Source organism: Zophobas morio, unplaced genomic scaffold (genome assembly GCF_036711695.1).
Source record: "Zophobas morio isolate AGI-343-1 ecotype UQ-CSIRO unplaced genomic scaffold, CSIRO_AGI_Zmor_V1 ptg000012l, whole genome shotgun sequence".
NCBI classification, from domain to species: Eukaryota; Metazoa; Arthropoda; class Insecta; order Coleoptera; family Tenebrionidae; genus Zophobas; species Zophobas morio.
Genome location: NW_026972117.1, coordinates 21,780,241 through 21,801,303, shown reverse-complemented (window position 1 = coordinate 21,801,303; position 21,063 = coordinate 21,780,241). Strand labels below are relative to the sequence as shown.

General features: G+C 33.0%; 1 protein-coding gene across 1 annotated transcript in view; it reads left to right on the top strand.

The window, feature by feature from the left end:
• Positions 1-20,559, top strand: part of LOC135128019 (ecdysone-induced protein 78C) — a 111,098-nt gene extending 90,539 nt beyond the window's left edge. The window contains exons 4-6 of the mRNA XM_064054810.1: positions 7,846-8,360; positions 18,677-18,856; positions 18,911-20,559. Coding sequence (XP_063910880.1) covers positions 7,846-8,360; positions 18,677-18,856; positions 18,911-19,102 — 887 coding nt within the window. The 3' untranslated portion in view covers positions 19,103-20,559. The remainder of the gene's footprint in view (positions 1-7,845; positions 8,361-18,676; positions 18,857-18,910) is intronic.
• Positions 20,560-21,063: the final 504 nt, after the last annotated feature.

Genomic DNA, 21,063 nt, shown 5'->3' with positions numbered 1-21,063 from the left:
GTTTTTCTTTATACAAAATGTTATCGACAGATAGAACAGAATTTTACAATGGAAAATTTGAAAAAACGTCAGTGGTAATTATAAGAACAAAAAAAAAGTGTCGTGTTTTTAATTAACGAGCGTAAGCGAAGGAACTATTGCGATCGAGTCCATCGGACGAATGGCCACTTTTATGTTTCCCCGATGTTTCATGTCCCCTACAATATACAAAAGGTAATCTGTTGTTTCCGTCTGTCTGTCTGTCAGTCTGCCCGTCTGTCTGACTGCCTGTCTGTATCCATTTTTATTAGACACGTAATCTCCGAAACTGCTGAACCGATTGTTGTCAAATTGTATGTATATCAGAAATATCATGTAGATGGTTAAATGTAGCCATATACTTGTAGTGTATGAATCCACTTTCAGTTTGTCCTCTAAACATTCAAATTTTCGCAAAAACATTTGCAAGGTATAATAATGTTATATTCCCGACACGGTTTGAATGTCTCCGTGGCGCAGTGGGTGTATCGGAGATAATGGCGACGTGCGTTTGTGGTTCGATGGTGAACTTGGTCCTTTCTTTTTTTTTTCTTACATTGAATTGGTATAACGGTGTGACTACTTTTCTTTTATGCTATGACTAGAATTATCCATGTTGATGACATCATCGCAATTTTTTTATTGGTCAAATTAAGAACGAGTCACCTCCTTTTCTCGAAAATGTGAAGAATACGCACGTCTTTATATAATAATGATAAACTAAGAATTATAATATTCAGAACATTTTGTTCGATTGTGGTTTAATTAATATAATTTTACTCCTGTTTTGAGAAGACAAACTCATTCAAATCAAACTAACTCCTACGTGACATTATTTCGATGTATACACATAAATAAATACTTGAGCTTCACTTGCTATTACTTACTGCTGAAGGACAAGGGGTGTTATTTATGCCTCTGGTTTTTACTCTACAGCGGTTATTACAAAACGAAAATCGTAAAATCAAATTTTATAATTTTTTTAAACAGCTGGCTTTGTCGGATTATACTTATAGCCTTCGACCAATTTTTTATTGATCAAATTAAAAACCTCATTTTTTAGATCTGCTTATACAGGGACACTGAAAAAAAATTAATGAATGAGTCAATTTATTTTATTGAATAAATAAAGAATTGCAAAGCTGAATACTTTGAAATCTTACAGACATTTTAAAGTTATTGTAACCATGATAAATTGTTAATCAAAATCTATCTGTTCATTCCCTCCCAAAAAATTGAGGACGTCATCTCAAAATTTTGCCGAATAAATTCTACCCAAAATGTGCGAAATACACTTCACTAATCCAAGTTGATATAGGTGTTCTTGCAAAATGTTGATGACGTCATCACAAAGTTGTGTAAAGAAAAAACTCAACTCGAAAATGCTGGATATGTTTCAGTGTATCTCAGGAGCAGGGGAAGTTCTGTCGAAACAACTTTCGAGCAATTTTTTGTTTGTAGTTTATTGTTCTTTCTTTCCGGGTCACCGGAGATAAAGTGCATAATCTGTGCATAAAAATGTGCCTATTTTGCAAAAATTGTGCATATTTCCAAGGAATTTTGTGCATATATGTGCGAATATTTTAACAAATGTTTGTGCATCTAAAACCGCTCTTTAATTGCCACATAATTGGTATTAGGGTTTTATTGACTACACGTTACTTAAGATTACTTGTCTATCAAAATCGACAATTCGCCAGATGTTTTTACGATTAAAATTAATATTACTTTCCGAGGGTAAGCAGTGGAAGTACATATGTTTGGAAGTTGAATGTAATAGGGTCCATCAGGTACTTCAGGGGCGAGGAAAGTTCTGGTCATAACACGACACCAATAATTTTTGACGCTGGAGTTTCCATTTCTCCATGTCCACTCTAACACCATTAGTATAAATAAAAATTACTTTTAGAGCACAGGACGTCCAAAATATGTGTATTTTTTACAATTTCAGTTCTAGAATTTTTGTCGAATTTAGTTCAGATGTTACGAAAACATTCAATATTGACATAACATAAGTAATGCTCACAAATTTAACGATATCATTTTCGTTGTTACACACTAATTACACTTTTATTTTGACGATAGCATGAGCTTTGTAATAAATATTTCACAAAAATAACCAACAGTCTTAATGTTCATGCATCCGTTTGTATAACAAGTATATTCAAATCCGAACGGCTCCAAAGTCTGTGAAGTGGCAACTCCACGCTAAAGATGAAATTACTACGCGTTAGGCGGTGTCTGTTTTGCTACGGTGTGTGCCCTAATTTTCGTAATTAACCCGGACATAAAGCACACACACTTTACATAAATATTTAACCCTGCTGCGGCTTGTTTTTAAAACACGCGTTAAAAACAAGCCAAGTTTTTGCATCCTCGTGTTAGTTTTTTGTATCAGTAAAATTAATTAACTCAAGCTCCATTTTACCCAGAGACCCACTCAACTTTTACAACACTTTCATGCAGCATCTCACCCCGCACAATCTCATTATACTAAAGCGCAATTTTCCAGCACGTGATTATAGCCGGAGTATGCCACTTAGGAGGATCATGTATCATAATAAAACCGACATGACAACATTGTCACTGCGCCACACCGGAGCAGTAGCACGATGAATAATTCAACAAAATTATTCTTTGTTCTTTTGAATGAGAACCACAATCGACACTGTCACATATTTTCGTCGTGTGTAATCGATCTCATTTGTATGCCTCCGATAGGACAAGAATTACAACACGTCGTGAGATAAATGTCACCTCATTGCGCCCACGTGATTTATGGACGCCTTTCTCATTGGCTCTGTTAAATGTGGGATTTGTTTCTTTTGTTTTAAGCGGACGTGCATTGTGTGGCGCTGCTGCTAAATTTTAACAGCAAGTACAAAGTTTTTGGTTTGAGGAAGTGGTGTGTCGGTCTTCGGTGTAGCTGAGTGAGTGTTGGAAAACTTTTCTTCCGGGTTGTAAATTGAGTTACTTGTTCAAGTACTTTCTTGTTTAGTGCTTTGATTTTAAACATTTAAGTACAGAAATATTTGGATTAGTTTAAAAATGTATTTTAAAATGTAAGTATTAAAACGATATTATCTGGGCAGAGATGTAACATTGTCATCAAATCTGAGTGACAAATTAGTGATACAACTACACAAAAATAATAAACTGTGTGTTTGACACACAATTTTTTCGACTAGTGTGACATTGCAAATATGGTGGAGGCGCCGGGAAAATTATTAAATTTACAGCAAACTGGTATAAATACACAAGATAAGCCATTTTACTACTCGAAATATGACAGAAAAATATTAAATAAGCGTACTATATGATATTAAAATTACTCATATTATTAGAATTGATTCCGCAATTAAATTATTTTATTTTATTTTAAATTAATTACTATATTACTGTGTAGGGAGAATGTTCATTTGGAATGAAACATTACTGCCGGAAAATATCCATTGTCGATTCCCGTTGACATTTGATAAAATTGTTGATAGAATTACTTTTATTATAGGAACAAGTGAGGTTACGTTGTACCATTCTGCGTAGTCAGCTGTTATCGATTAAATTTTAGTTTTACTATAGACATCCATGAAATGGTTACAAAAATCAGGGTCAACTTGATGACTTTTTCAGTTCAACACCTGATATATACGTAATTATCACACAAAATGGCAGCTTTTGAACGTACAAAATACGGAATATTTCAGTGTATGTAGACCGATTATACTTGTTTATTCCAAAACATTAAGATGCTAAACTTTTCCATATATTGTAATATTTTTATAGCTATTTCTGTAGGTATTTGCTTTTTTATCTTACATTTACCTACAAAGAGCTCTCGACTACTTCAAAGAAAGTCGTCTATCGTGTTGAAAACACGCTTTATAAAATTTTATGCCTCATTTCTAGTAATTTTTTTACACTTTTATATAGATTGCGTGTTTGTGGATCTGCAAACAAAAAATAAACAACTTTTTTTATTCAATACGGCCAATTCGTTTGTATTGTTTTTCTCCTTCGAAGGAAAATGACATGTTTTCTTTTTGTATTTGTATTATTTTCGATATGGTTATAGCAACATATTCCCAAATATTTACTCGCATTATAATCTGTAAAATTATCTATTTATCCAGAATATTGACGAACACAATTTAACTTATTACTTTATTATTCATGGTAAAATTACTTGTTGCTTACCATGTCAACAACCAAGAAATTACGATGAAAACACAACTGAGAAATAATATGCACTAGCTATTAAAAATAAAAATTTACAATATCCAAATAACGAAAAATAAGGACAGTAGCTATTCAAAACATAGATTATTAGATAGGCAACCAATAATTCAGGCTGCACGATAGATTTGCTACATACATCCAGGAAATAGCAAATTCTTATTAAATTCACAGTGACAGATTTTCGAAAGCCAATTTGAATTACGATGTTATGTATCTAGGAGTCCTAAAGCAACCTTGGTCTCAACAAACTCTATACGAAGTACTGAATACCGTAGCCGATTGTTTCCTAGAGACAGCGTTTACATTTAGAAAGTTTACAAGGAAGAAAAAAAAAATTATATGGAAATGAACAGCAATAGATATTCTACAACATTTTCTCTGCATGTGGTTTCTCTCCGTGTATGTTTTCTATACGAATTGAATACTAAAACATTCTAGTGAGGTGTAGTAGTTGAATTTCCTCAATCCAAATTTACTTCCGTACCGTTAAGTTCAAAATAACAGGTGCCAGCTAAACAGACAAATGGACTGAAACGGGAGACTTTTTTTCTGGACTCGATTATAATAAATAAAAATATAGATATACCAGTTACAGTGTGAAAACAAAAAAAAATGCTGTTAAAGTAATCTTCGTAAAATCGCTTCGGTTACATTATTATTAAAAAGCATAAAACGTTATTATTCAATTTGGATTTTTTTGCGTAAATCTGGATGCCTAGGGGAAAACTCAAAGCGGAATCATTAACCACAAGTACAGTACAGTGTTTAGGGGGATGATTAGACAAATTCTACTTAGAGTTCCACCATCTACATGATATTCCTAAAACACATGTGAAATTTGACAATAATTGGTCCAGCAGTTTCGGTGATTATATGTCCAATAAAAATTGACACAAAAAGACGACAGGCACACAAATGAAAACAGGTGATTTATTTTTTCGTACTCTAGGAGTCATGGAACATCGAGAAACTATATTGCAGCCATTCGTCCTACGGAGACTATTACAGTACTTCCTTAGCTTTCGTTCGGAAAGTAAAAAAAAAAATTATTCTAAAGTTATTTAGACAAAACTTCCTGTCCTCTTTCCAGCTTCTTCAAAAATTATAAGATTTAATTTTGAGAATTTTATTTTGTTTATGATAACACCTAAGTTAAAATAAAGTTATTTATGTAATCTTAAAATAAAGGTAGAGAAGCATGGATTTGCAATCATTTTCAACTGATAGATAATTTTTTAATTGTTCCTTTTTTGCTTGATTTTTTAGTGTATGTTCCATTACCAAATTTTATAATGAAAAAGGACACGTATGTCAATTTGAACCGGTGCAACGTAATACTAGTAATAACAGCATTGTACTCCCAAATTTTCGAGAAAATAGAGTTCGTAATTTAATCAAAAAATAAACTTACCCATTCAATAATTTTTTTGAGTCACCCTGTATAAACAGTTCTAAAAAATATGAATGCAGTGCTAAATCCCAACCTATCATATTTTGCACATTTTAAACAGAATTTGTTCGGGAAAATTCTGAAATGACGTCATCAATTTTTGGGTGAGATTAACATCGATTTTGATTAAAAATTTACCATGCGTACAATAACCTTAAAAAAGATTATTTTGATTTCTTTTCCAAAAATCTGGATGTTTCCATAACCATTTAGTACTTGATAAGGTAACACTGATTTTGGCATTTTTGACGTTTTCGATAATTTTGCAATTATTTCCGAAAATTAGTTGAAGACATTTTCTTGCAAATTTCAATATCCAAAAGTCATTCTTGGCTTCGTTTCTTCGGAAATTCATACCGTTTTTCCAAAATCGCGAATTGAAATGTAGCAGTTTTTACAGTTTACTCAAAATAGCTCGTTATACTTAAATATTTTGTACCTAGATAGAAAAGGCAATTATTATTAATGTTCGTTTCACAAAATATAATTATTTTAAGAATGTACTTCGTGGTTTTTATACAAATATTCACAGAAATTTTTAAAATTTATTTATTTGAGACAATAGAGAAGTCAAGACAGGTCAGGTCAAGTCAGGTCAAGTGCATGAAATAAGAAATAAATTTTATAGCAATTAGTACAACAAAAAAAGTTACGATTAGCGCTTTTTTTACTTTTTACATCTTAGATTCTATTATTATTTTCTACTCTCATTCGGAAGAAGAACATAATTAGCTTCGCCCACCCACCCCGTCTCCTTTTTAGTGATAGATTTTATCCGATCCGACTGATTTTGGCAAATAACATATTATTATTATTATGTAGTAGTTCCGGTGAAAGATTGGGATTTCTTGACAGTTAACATGTAAGTTGGCAGTAACCCAACACTACAAAATACACTGAAATTCCTACGCTGTCGCTGTCTCTGTTACAAATGTAAACTTACTGAAAGTTCCATTACTGGGGTTAGGTCAGTTTTCTGTATAATGATAACAGACATCGTTTTCTGTTATTAAGAGACACTTTTGTAGCAAAAAATATCAACTCAAAGCCAGGAATTCATTTTCGTATCGTACAATTATGGCTCCTAAACGAAACTCACTACAAAAATTTTCGACTAATGTAAAACTTGTTTTTCATAGCGCTTGAGATTAGATTCATTTTGAAATTTCAAGTTTCGCGTAGATTTAGTGATTTTTCTGTCACTCAGTCTCTCACCCTACATAATTAACTTCATTTTCAAACACTTTTATTAGAACAGGTTCTATTTTTACGAACACAAAGTGGGCCATAACGACAATTCATGTATTATACGATGGACAATTATGTCTACAAATTTACTGCCACAATTCTAGCTATAATTGATGGTGTAAAACGGTTTTAAATCTTTTAAAATATGCAAAATAATATACCCCTAATTTATTAATTTATGTTCCTTAGTTTGTGGTTTCAGATTTTCTTAATGGATATAAGCCTTACCTTTTATAAAATAACATTTATAATACAGCATAAATTGACATTTCCAAAAAAAAAATTAATTTTGTTCATACAATTTTCATGGTTTACATAAAAACTGGATTTTTTTTATTATATTTTACGAAGGAGGAAAATTTTGTCTAAATAATTTAAAACCATTTTTTTTGCAAGAACGTCAATGCGTTTTGGTAATGACCTGACCTGACCTGACCATCAGACTCTTTTTTTTTCCGTCGATGATATTTGTCTGCTCTCATTGTTTATGATGATAAGTGTAATTACGAAAGAGAAAGAAGAATAAGACCAGCATCTGCATTGCACACTCTATTCTCTGTTTGCAAACATTTTTCTCAAAGGACATAATTGATTTGTATTTTGTCCAAATATTCGTTATAAACATTAACAATAAAATATATTTTACGGAAGTTTCATCACTGTAGCCTAATTCTTTCTGTATGCAGCATTTTTTTCGATCACTATTTTATATTCCTTAAACATTAACAAAACCATCTTACAAGTTAACAACGATTTCTGAGCGTTTTCGTTTATAAAGTTAAGTAATTAAACTTAAATTCAAGATCTTACTGTACTAAAATTACTCGCCGTAGTGCTAATTGTTTTAATTTTTTTCGAATCACAGATATTCAAACCATTTTTCTCTCTTCCAGCTGTACGATATGGTCGCGTACCCAAGAGGTCGCGCGAGCGCAGCACCGAAGAATCCTCCCGAGTCACGACCACCGATGCCGACCAGAGCGACACCGAAACAAAGCAGCTCGCAGTATACGACGTCATCCTCACCGTGTCCCAGGCCCACCACGCCAACTGCGGCTACACGGAGGAGCACACGCGCAACCTCGTCCGCAAGCCGGTGGTGCCGCCTCCGGCGAGTCCCGCCGACAGCGAGGTGGCCACCTCCACCGCCGAAGCCTTCGAGCAGGAGCGGTGTTGGTTGTGGCAGCAGTTCGCCGCCAACATCACGCCCAGCGTACAAAGGGTGGTGGAATTTGCCAAAAGGGTTCCCGGTTTCTGCGACCTGGGACAGGATGATCAGCTGATATTAATTAAAATAGGCTTTTTCGAGATATGGTTGAGTCATGTGGCTAGGCTGACCACGAATTCGGTGATGATGTTCGACGATGGGACGACGGTGACGAGGCAGCAGTTGGAAATTATGTACGATGTAAGTTGGTTCAATAACAAGTAATAATAAAGATTCACTTTTATTAAAAATATGGAAAGATTTAATTGATGTATATAATACACGAAATCCACAATTTTGTGACATTTTTTTCGTGAGGCTATTTTCTTAAGAGAACCCTTATATGTTAGTATAAAGAAGCGTGCTGCGCGTGTGTGTCAACTGAGTTTTTCCCGATTTTTGCTTAACAAAATTTTGTGATGACGTCATTAACATTTTTGCAAGGACACGTATTCCCACATTTTTGGAAAAATGAAATAATGATTTAATCAATAAAACAAATTGACTCATTCTCATAACCGTCTTCATGGAAAGATAGTTCAAATGTCAGAACTACTGTGACAAATCACACATTAATAATATTATTTAAAGCTTTAACAATGTCTACCATTACTAAAAAGCGGCAAATCTGCAACATTTTTAATTTTCATAGGTCACTGGATTGAAAAACATCAAAATTTATGCATTTGTCTTGATGACATCGTCACAACCCAGACAGCTTGGTAATAACATGATTCAGATTACACTATAAGCTCTGATAATTATCTAACTCCTATAAATTCCGAAGGATTTGCATTTAAACAGCTTACGTGATGCAATTCTACACATAAATAAGTCCAGTTGCACCAATGCATATGATATCAATATGCGAATATTAAAAACCCTAACAAACGTCACTGTCACACCCTTACCTACATATTTTAATAAATTTATAGCAGAAAAAACTTTTACAAAAATAGCACATGTGCCTTCAAACAGACTTCCGTCGAATACTATTTTCCCTCCGTGAGAATAATTTCCACAAACAACCTGTATTATCCCACTTTGTCCCACATGGAAATATCACGGTAACTATTTCCTGGGCAAATCGACAAAATGATACTCTTTTCACAAATTAAGTGAAACTGTCATGCCAAATCAAAATAACGGTTTCTTCCATATGGCATACTCATGTGGGTTCACTCACCTCATTGTAAAAAATTGTTTGCGCTTCTGAGGAAATGCATCAGGGTCATAGATGGACTTGGATACCGCGACAACTGCCAAGTTTACTTTGAAAAATTGAGAATTCTAACCGTTCCGTGCATCTTTATCTGGAGATGTCTAAAATACTTGAATGACCACATTTGAAAGTACATTTCCACAGAACATTTACACTACCAAAAGCAAACCGCTAGATACAACACAGTTTTAAAATTAACCAAGTCACACAATACTAACACAAGTTGTTACTATTCTACAATAAAAATATGCATTTAAAATATTCCTATAAGGATTTCATTATAAAATGTAGTACTCGTATCTCAAGTTTGGGGAGAGCAAAATCTGCATTTATAATCCGAAGATACATAAATTATTTTATACAAATAGAATTACCAAAATCAAAATTTACGGTTTCCGTAAATATTCTACTTTAATTAGGGAAAAACAAATATATATGACGCAGGGTAAAAATATAGACCCCGTCAAATATCTGGAAAAATCCCTAGAATATGAAAAAATGGGTCTCCCGTTTTGTTCTGTCTGTCGTCTGAGTCGATTTGGATTAGATAGATAATTTTTGAAACTAACGGATCGATTTTGTACAGACGTATAAAGGTATGTTAGAAATATCGTGTAGATGTTTACCAAGTTTAACTTTAGTTATAGAGTCTTTTATAAGCAAGCAATAGCTCCGCCCATCCACCACCTCTTCATTCCAATGATTACTCTTAATATTGTTCAGTCCTATCTTAGCAAGCTTTAGCCCCGCCCACCCACCCTTTTTCTCTTAGAGGATATATCATTTACCAAAATCAATCTTATCTTAACAAGTACTAGCGAAGATAAGCCTGATTTTGGCAATTGATTTACTTTCTAAGAAAATAAAGGGTGGGTGGGCGGCTTAGTATTTGCCAAGATAACACTGATTTTGGCAAATTATCTAGTCTCTAACTCCAAGTATTCTTTCGTTTTTTCCAGTATCCTTGTTTTCTCTGTTACTCTTTTTCCTTTCTTGTCGTTAATATCATGTACTCCTATTATTTTTAATATTCTTTAATGAGTTTTTCTTTCCTGGTCTGACATTCTTGGTACTACGGAAGTTTATTCCGACGAATAGATATGTTCATGTTTTCTCGATGTTTCATAGTCGAATATTTCATTTTTGGAAAAGTCGTCTAAAAATTCTCAAAAAATTCAAGGTTATGGATCTTGACGTGCTGATTCCAAAAATATAGTGTGTTCTGGAAAAACAGTTGAAGTAGTCGAAGAAATGAGGCCGGAAGTGACTTCTGCTGCCCGAAATCTACAAGAAAATGTGTTTAGTTGGATTTCGAAAATTTTTTTAAGTTTCTAGAGTTTTCAATTTCAGTTTTTCGTTTTCGTTTATTTTTTAAAATTTCTTTTTTCAATTATTAGATTTTTTAAAATTTCGATTTTATAATTTTTTGTATTTTAAATTTTGATTTTTTCAGTTTTTGGTTTACACACTAACCAAAATTTGTCAACGATGTGATGACTGATTTCAAAATTTTGATAGTAAAAATGTTATTTAAATTTTACAAAATAACATACTCGTAGTTTATGAATAAGCCTAATGTTTACTAATATTAGTATTATTATTTTTATTGTTTAATCTGTTTTTTTTAGACACGTAATACGAAGCTACGCAAGGGTGGTTTTTTATCAAATTAAGAACGATTCACCACATTGTGTCAAAAATTTGAGAATACAGTAATGTACTATCCGCCTATATTTAATAATAATAAAAGGATAAGTATCTTAACCAACAGCTACTTGTCCAAAATAATATTCAGAATGTTTTACTTCATTGTAGTTTAATTAGTAACACTGGACAACAAAATGTATTAGAATACAAAAAAAAAAATGGCGAAGGTTATTTTGGCAGAACTTCCCTCACCCCTGAAGAACCCGGTAGAAATTATCCGACTTTTTCGAAAATTTGGTTTTACGAATTTTATTTTTTCCTGATAAATTAAAATAATGATATTTATGTAGTAAAGCAAAAGTAAAAAGCATGCTATTCGCATGTTTGAACTGAATTTTTCTGTTCCAAATTTTATTACCAGTTTGGACAGGTGGAATGTAATAATAAACAATAGATAACAGTACAATAAATTTTAGTCATTCTGTATGAGCAATTCAAAATAAAAAAAAATAAAGGTATGTTTCACAACAACCATATACATCAAAGAAAACAGTCCAGGGGTGGGATTTAGTTTCTACCAATACGAAACGAAGCGACAAATGACAAGGACGAAAGTATAAATTTCAGATGCGAAAAAAAAGTCGACCACATTTTATCGGTACCGATATTTTATCGTTATAGAAACAAAATCCCACATCATGACTCGATTTTGCATCGACACAAACGCATTATTCTAAGAAACCACAAACTCAGAACGGGGAGCGGAGACGGTCGGCGGTCACAATTTACGATTGTTTCTGCTTGTTTGATAACTTACCTAATTTTTTGAACGCGAAAGATTGCTTGACATTTTGTAATTAAAGAAAAAACGAGATCTTAATATAAAAAAAAATAGTACAAACTAGAGATATGGACTGCTATTTAGTGCAGGTAAACAGTCATAGTGTAAGACAGAAAAATGGATATATCGGAAATCAAACCCAGGACCCTTAAGATGCAAAACCAACGCGCTTGCCACTGAGCCATGGCCTATATTTTGTATAGTTGGTATTATGTATTTAAAGACCAGCTTTACTGCGAAAAATATTGAATAATAAAAATTATAATAATAATGACAAACAAACGATCAATGCAACTTCATAAAATAAATACAAATACAAGGATATGTTATTTCATAAAATTTAGATACCCTTAACTACACAAAATGGTGAGGGGACGTCATCAAGTTTTTGATGGGAATGATTAGACAAATTTTGGTTAGTGCTATATATATATAAAATTTGATAATTGGTCCGATATTTTCGTAGATTATTATGGTCAAATGAAAATCGACACAGACGACAGGCACACGACAGACAGACGGAAACGCGAAAGTTATTTTTTCATACTCTTGGAGTCATTCGTTCGATGGAACCTAGTACAATAGTTAGCTTACGCCATCATTGGTTACGCTAAGAAAGTAAAAATACTTTGTTGACCTCTCTGTTTTGAGGATACAAAATCAATCAAATTTCATTTTCGTTTAAAACAAATGCATAATTTTTATCTGATGCCTCTTATTCTGGTCAACTAGCATCTAATTATTATATGTACGTGGTTAATGGTCGAACTCTTCCGATATATAAACATAAACAGTCGAAGTTAAACGTAATATATAATCTAATGATTATATATTTTTCCCGCTGCCGGTAATGTAAATAACATACATATATGTACATGCTTAGATACAAAACATGTAAATGATCAACAACATTCGTTTATTAATTTCTCTGAATTGCGGAATGGATAGTGTCATTTACATTCCTAGGAATATAATGAGAGTAAATAAGAAATTTGGTATTTTATTTTCATTCTTAATTATATATTAGTTATAATTTTTTGTCAAAGTTAAACACAAGATTTTCAACAATTGTGAACTTTCGTACGTCACTTTTGGAGTGCAGAATTGTTATAATTATGTATTTTCCATGGTCAGTAACATCAGCCATTTCTACTTTACAGAATTCGTCTGTCTAAAACAAATCAAAAAATCGAGTTTAATTTTAATAATAAAAAACCAAAAGACTTACCTTGATTAAAAGAGAAGTTTCATCCGCAGTCTTTTGTATGAATTTTAAAATTTCTTCTCTTGTTAATACTTGTGACTTCTTTGGTCGATAACCACTCCAAAAATTCCACTAGTTTTGAAAATTTCGAGATGTTGACAGCATTCTTGTAGTTCAACGTTGTTTTCAACATAGAATACTCGCACCATAAACTGGCTGATGATTTTAGCTGGTTCTTTCCAACATATAAGCCAGGATGACGTTTTCTGCCACAGGTTCCACACTTTTTTTGGCACACCACTTTTTAAAAGACTCGTACGTAAATTCGTACTTCGCTCTTGATTTATTAGGTAGCACACTCTGAGAAGCAATAATAGCAGCTTCATTAAGATCCATTTTTCGATTTGTGATGACACTTTTTGAATATTTTTGCTTTATTTGAAAATTTTGTATTTCACAATATCATTACGCGCACAGACAACTTAAAACAAAAAAGTTAGAAAAATTCATCACGGGTATGACAACAAACGTAATTGTATATAAGTATCACGGAATATACAAACATGTTAACATCCTCGGCAAGCGACAAACCTCGGCTTTACCTCGGCTCGTACTCGCTTACCTCGAATGTCAACACGTCTGTACATTCCTTATTACTTAAATAACTATTATTGTTGTCGAATAAAATCTTGCCGAGCACGGTCGGAACGGGACCGCAATCCAGTTGTATCAAGCGGCTATGACGTGTGGTTTCCATGGCAACGGTGTAAACAAAACATCTAAATCAGCCATGATTTGGTCTCTGTGCCCTGGTTTTATCAGCAATAACATATCATATATTCAAGACACACATCTTTAGATGCAAGTGGATGTAATTTTTGATCCATTTTATACAAGTTGAACGAGATAAAAAAGTTAATTTTAATAGTTATGGCACAAATTTCCGGATCATTTTTTAAATATTGAAAATTACTATTTTACCATGTCCAGTGTAATTACAATGAATGACCGAAATGCCACACTGCATGCTACTCCAAATTGAAATACCATAAAATAGTAAAATTGGCAATGTTGTGTTTATTTCGCTATATCAAAATAAATATGTATCGTAACTTTAACAATGAACTGGAAATAAAAGCTCAAAAATGGCATCAGGTAACAATTTTTACTTTGCTTTTTTTTGCAACGACAATTTAAAACCAGATTTCTGCACAAAAGTTAAAACAGTAAGCTACGGGGACCTATCTGATACCGTATCTTAATTTCATCAGCAGACACCATAAACAGCTATGTAAATAAAGGATCATCAGTTACAACGGCATAACTTTAATAACTAAAAAATCCAAACCTGTAACACGTGTCTCTAATAATGAAGATTTCTCAGATAAACTATAAATATTTGTTGTTGCCAACAACAATAAACATCAGCTGTAAAACTCAGACCGTTACTTCTCCCAAGTACCTATTTTACACTGTACACCGAAGAAATGTAATAAACACAACAAAAGGATTATCCAATTTTTAATCATGAAGAAACAAAGAAAATAAATGTGTAATGAGATGTATGTACGAAAAATACGTGTTTTAACGTAACGATGTGGTTTCGTCAGAATTCCGATATGCCATAAAATAAACAAAGATATGAAAACATGTGTTGTTGCTGCAATTTACAAGTTAGTAACTCAAATCGTGTTTTAAAACCCGACTACTGCGACAACAGTAAACCGCAAGTGCAACTACGAATCAAATGAGTCGGACCAAAGTAGCTGTTAGTCGAATTTGGCCATAAAATATTGTTAGACTTTGTGGTGACTTGAGCACTCTGATTTTTCATGCTTGTTAAAAGTAATTGTTCAGATACCATTATTGTCTTGGTCGTAGGTAGATACTGATTATTTCATCTCGACCTGACGATCAAATTCCTTTAGTATACGAAAATTTCTGGACAAGCATTATAAATAGTGTGATGTTAGGCGGAAGAAATTACCTTTCGTGTTTTTTCTTAAAAAATATAACCAAATCGATCAGATCGTGGGTTCATTCTACAGCTTATGCAAAATCTTAGTAATTTGTATAATTCATGACGAAGAGATAGAAGGTTTTTTAAGTTAAATTTGAATTGAAAAGGCTCACTGTCAGCAATAAATGGGTGCACAAAACCCTTCAGATACGAAATAGCAGTTCGTGAAAAAACCCTCAGGAATCTGAAAATTGGAAGTTCGTATGGCTGTGTATATTCCAGTAATCAACTAACGGAAGCGTTGTTAATAAGGGGCGTTTCCTGTTTGAAGAGTACGAAACTGCCGGTTTCCCGTTTCCGTCTCTTTGTAGTCTGTCATCTGTTGGTGATTTTTTATCCAGATTAATTTTTCTCACTACTAAATGAATAAATAAAAGCAGCCTTCGTGCGGGTTTGTGTTCTTGCTCTAAGCTTTAAAATGTGTCGTGAACAACGAATATCGAAAAAATGTAAAATTATTTTTAACTAAAATAAATAACCATTTTTTTTTATAAAAATGTAAGCCTCATTTTCTTGACGTAATGTAACTTACGTCCTTACTGTGAGACCGTGTAGAGAAATCCATTATAATGAGGAAAAAGTTTTTGTCATTTTTCACGTGGGAATCTCTCGTTGATGGTATACTACCGACCACACATTCGGAAAAAGGATCTAGCCAGTGTTTCTCACGGCTTTTCAGAAAACCACTACGCATCACTATGTATAATAATATATAAGGTATAAAAAAGAAAAGTAGATCCAGCTCAAATCCAGAATAGTCTATAAATTATTCCAAAATAAATATTCTTTATGCAAAACAAGAAAACATCTTGGATGCTTTCGATTCCCTTCTGTCACTCTTCATTGTGGAGTTTCATTTAAGGCAACTTTGAAAGTTTCAACAATTCATGAATTTTGACGGGAAAACTCGGATGTAAATTTGATCGCTCCGTCGTCAGTTTTGTGTGATATCGGTCTAACATTCTTCGATCCAACTTCTAAAATTGCCAGTCTTAGTAATGTTTCTGGATGAATTGGATAATCGAATTTCTGTTTGCGCTAAATAAGTACCACAATTTCTTTTAAAAAACAATGTTAAACTACCTAACAGGAAGTACTGTAGGCGACATTAAATGATCGGTAGTATGTGTAAAAGTAGCTTACATAGTATGTAATTGAACACCTATCCCTACCCATTAGTAGAAAATAAATAATAAAATTAAGTACTTAATGGTTAGCAGTACACCACCATATACGTCGAGTCATTAAAATGGATTAGTGTTGTTATTCTAAGTAAACTGGTAATTACTGTAGAAATAAAATGTTAACAAGACTTCCCTTTTAATAAAGTATCAGCATATTATCGAACAACTCGATTTATACACACAAACTCTTTCATCTCCTGACAGATATGTACATATAAATTAGTTAAAAATTATAACCTGCACGCAAAACAAACAACACAAAATCAGGAGATATTCTAATAACTGTTTCAACAGAAATTCCCTCACCCTTGAAGTACAGTTTTAGACAAAACATTTCTCTCCACTGACATACACTCAAATCCCGCTTCTTCGAAAAATTATAACATGTATAAGTTGAAAAATATAGATAATAACGTCACAATGTATTTTCCAAACAATTGAGTTGTACGATCGACCCGTTAGGTCTCTCTTACACTAGTGTAAAATTTTATTATGTAATAATCAAGTCGGAATCATAAATCACCACTACAAAAGTATGTTGCTTTATAAAATTCAATGTTGGTAGGGATAATTATAAAATTTGTCGGTCTGGTGGTTTCGGAGATTATCTGTCTAATAAAAATCAAGACGGATTCATAAACCACAAGTGTAGAAATATGTTATTTTATAATATTTAAAAAACATTTGCTATTGTAAAGTTCTTCGCAGCTTGAGCCCGCTATAAAACCAAAGTACTTTTTATGTTCGCAATCCAAGCCAGATTTATGTATATGAAAATGTTATGGAACCTAATCCATCTAATGACGCTGCACTTGGGAATTGATAATCGTTCCCATATGTTCATTTTCTTTTCAGCTAATAAATCATTCCGAGGAAATTTTATCGATCAGTTGACATGAAACACTTATTGAAATTGCTCGAAACAGTTTCATAATATGCTATAACAATGCAAATGTATGTTATTACTTATTTAACGGAATCTTATCACTTTTTCATTGACTTTAGTAACAGAAAATGTTTTCTATTTAATGTATGTTCAATATAATGACTAAATTGTCTTGTTGACAAATGAACTTTCTTTATTTGGGTCAGACTAAGACATTTTAGTAGATAGACATATTTAATAACAAACACACAGTTGTAAATGTATCTCATTAAACAATTATATGTTTTTATGTGGCAAAGTACAGTTACTATATGACTAAAATTTAAAATTACTCACAATACAGTGTGAGACAAAAACAAATAAGTTTTGAACGAGCTTCATGTAGTTGTACTGCTTTAAATAAAACAAGACCATTAAAAAAATTTAAATAATACGATCGTTAGCATAAGCCTGATCTCTTAATCCGCCTCTAGTGTGGAAAATTATATTCTGAATTTCATACGGTTGCTACTTTTATCTTTCGCATAATGAATACTCTTTAGAGAAAGAAACAGTGTGTTGTGGTGTACCCGACCGCTTTCTGATCCTGCACGTACTATGATTAATTGATTATTCTTTCACCTTTTAAAATTGATCCTTCAATATTACAAGAACTAGAACCGACACCGAACTTGCGCTGTATGCGTATGGTCCTGAACTCCGTTTAAATAAAAAATTGGTCTCGCTCATTCCTGTGGCTTATAAATAATTTCATTGTCGTTCTAGTCAGAAGGTGACTTTTTAATAACTCATACTTACTATGATGTATATCAATTACGAACTTTTGGATAAGGCCGTTTTTTAAATATGATTCAGTTTCAGGAGCACATTGTACGTATTTTCTATTATCTCCATTGCTTTCCATTTTTAACTCGATCTTGACTTGTAGTAGATGCGCTGGAGATGCATAAAACAACTTGAAACAATGTTTTCACCATTATCGACATGAAATTTCGCTGTTACATAACATTCAAGATCCGAATCTAAATTTACTACTGTCTACAAACATAGTGTCATAAAATTTTTGCATAAAATTGCTTTCCACGCCAAATGGCTTCCACGTGTTCGATTTAAGATAAGCAACGAAGTGAACAGTTCACACGCAAATACAGACGTGATCATTACTTGTCTGCTATATCCTCGTTAAACTTCCTTGATCTCTGTTGTTAGAAGTAGTAGAAAAAATAACTGCTTAAGTTCCAGCACTTCTTGGCAATTATCTCTCTAAATTCTAGACACTCATGTTTGCAAATAAAGCAAATGCGCGCTGTGAAATTTATACACACGACTTAGTAGTCTGTTGAAGATTTTATTAGACAGATATTACTGGACTGATTTTATATGCACTTTAAGAATGTCATGTAGGTAGAAAATACTTGTGGTTTATGAATCCGTCTTGATTTCCAGAATATATGTATTTTTATTTTCGTTCTTTAGTAATTTTCTTACTACATTTTGAATTTCTTTTTTGTAGGCTGACTTCATTTCGTCTGTTCTGCACTTCGCCAATACATTCAACGCACTGGCCCTGAATGATACGGAAGTCGGGCTTTTCTCCGCAGTCGTGTTGTTAACAGCGGACAGAAACGGAATCACGGATGTTAAATCCATAGAGCATCATCAGGATAAACTCATCGAAGCTCTGAAAGTTCAGGTAAATTTGTGTGATTTTTCACTGTCGTCATAAATTTGATAAAATTGACTGCAGGTCGGCCGGAACCACGCCAACGAACCACAGCTATTCTCGAGTCTGCTAATAAAACTGCCAGAACTGCGCAACCTGGGCGCTAAACACTCAGCACACCTAGACTGGTTCCGTATGAACTGGACGAAGTTGACTCTGCCGCCGCTCTTCGCCGAGATATTCGACATTCCTAAATCCGAAGACGATCTACAGTGACCTATGATAGACAAGAGACGATCGTAGTGTTCAGATTTTTTGGCTTATTGCAGTTTATTTCCTGACGAATTGTGATCGCCATGAATCTTGCTGTAATGTACGCGCTCGGACAGAGATAATGACGGCGGTCATCAACTCTGTCCAAGACTGTACATGCCTCTTCTTGCTCAAATCGCGCCAAGGCTGAAAGGAAACGACATCAATCCGTGATCGACAGGGTCTTCAGCTTGTTTAGTTTTTCGTTTCGAAATACGTAGTTCACTTGACGTATCGTTCATACATATCATTGTCAAGATTACTTCTGTGTTTAGCATATCTGTACATATTGTTGCAACTCTTTGGTTAATTTTGGTGTGGAGGGGCTTTTCGTGGAAGAGTCCGGGTTTAAAATAAAGTTAATGTTAGTAACGTATCTTTAATAAGTACAGGTGGCCCGAAGGAAGTAAAACACAGTTTTCTTTTGACAACTGACCTCGTAGTTCCAGTTTAAACTTACAAAATATTAGTAACAATCAATCGCTAAGAACTAATTTAGTACCACAAATACCTGGATGACAAAAACGTATACTTTTTTAGCGTTTAGATAGAATTCGTTTTAGTGTGTACATCAAATGAGCGTTTATGCAATATTATGTGACCAAATTTTGATCAATAGGCAAGTTGCAGCGAAAGAAAAATGTGATTTTGGGTCCCTGCGATCGATAATAGTAGTCATCTATTGTGCTTATAAAGTGAGTAACAATCATATCGCGGTATATCACTAACCCTAGTTGTACCTATTAGGGTGTTGTTATCTATTAGAGTACAAACGATTCTACTAGAGTGTAACTTTCGTTTCAGAATATGAAATTTTAGGTGTCTACAGAAATTCTTTGCATATCGATGGAATAGGATGTACCTACTACATATCCCTTATTTTGTTAAGGTGTGACTGAAGTTTCGTACTTACACATTTCGCGGTTAGTGACATTTATGTATATAATGAGGCTATAATTTTACGACTAATTATTAGTAGACATTAATTGGAAAAATGACATGACAAAAGACAATTAAATGTACCTAATTTTAATACTTAATCTGTACATAGTACATTTTATATTGTTAGAGAGTATTCTATTATTTATCGGTGTTTTTATCAATTTTCCACTGCCTTATCCATTTTTATCATGCCATTTCAATTTATTTATTTGCAAATTATATTTAAGAACTTTTCAATGTGCATAATTCATACACACCACCACACGCGCGCATTTTATCGATGTGTTTTTAATATTTATAATTGATATGTGCTCATATTTGACAACCTTTACCTATGAATGTTGAAATCGTTGTTATTACTCTTGTTTATTCTATTAAAGTTTATATGTAATAAGGTATTGTTTATGCACTAAATCTTTATTTTAATCTAAATGGTAGAAGTTTCATGTTATTATTATTATGCTATTTTGATATGTCAATATTTAGCATTTTGTTATGAAAGATTGTTTAATTTGATTAAATTGTATATTACGGATTAAATTTCTTGATTTTTTCTTTCCATTTCCGTCCAAGTTGTAACTGTCTCCTGTCAACCACTTACGGAGCTTTTTTTTTGTTTCTAATTCATTATAGTAAATGTACTGAATTTCTGCACGCTTAATAGATACGGATCAGCATTCAACAGATGTGTAAATTGCATGATGGTATTTTAATAGATTTCCGGTCATTGAACTGTTGTAAACGCACGGTTCAGAACAAAGCACCAAAAATCACTTTGAGAATATGAACAAATCCGCAACAGAACACATGGGCGTCTTAAATACTTAAGAAATGTTTATTTAATTCTTAAACCTACTACATTAACGCATGAAGACATCGTTTTTACTCTGCGAAAAAGGACTTTGAATAAAATTATGAAAAACCCAGGAAGCGACACGCAAAAAGAACCGATATTGAGAATATATACAATTTATTAAGTAAAA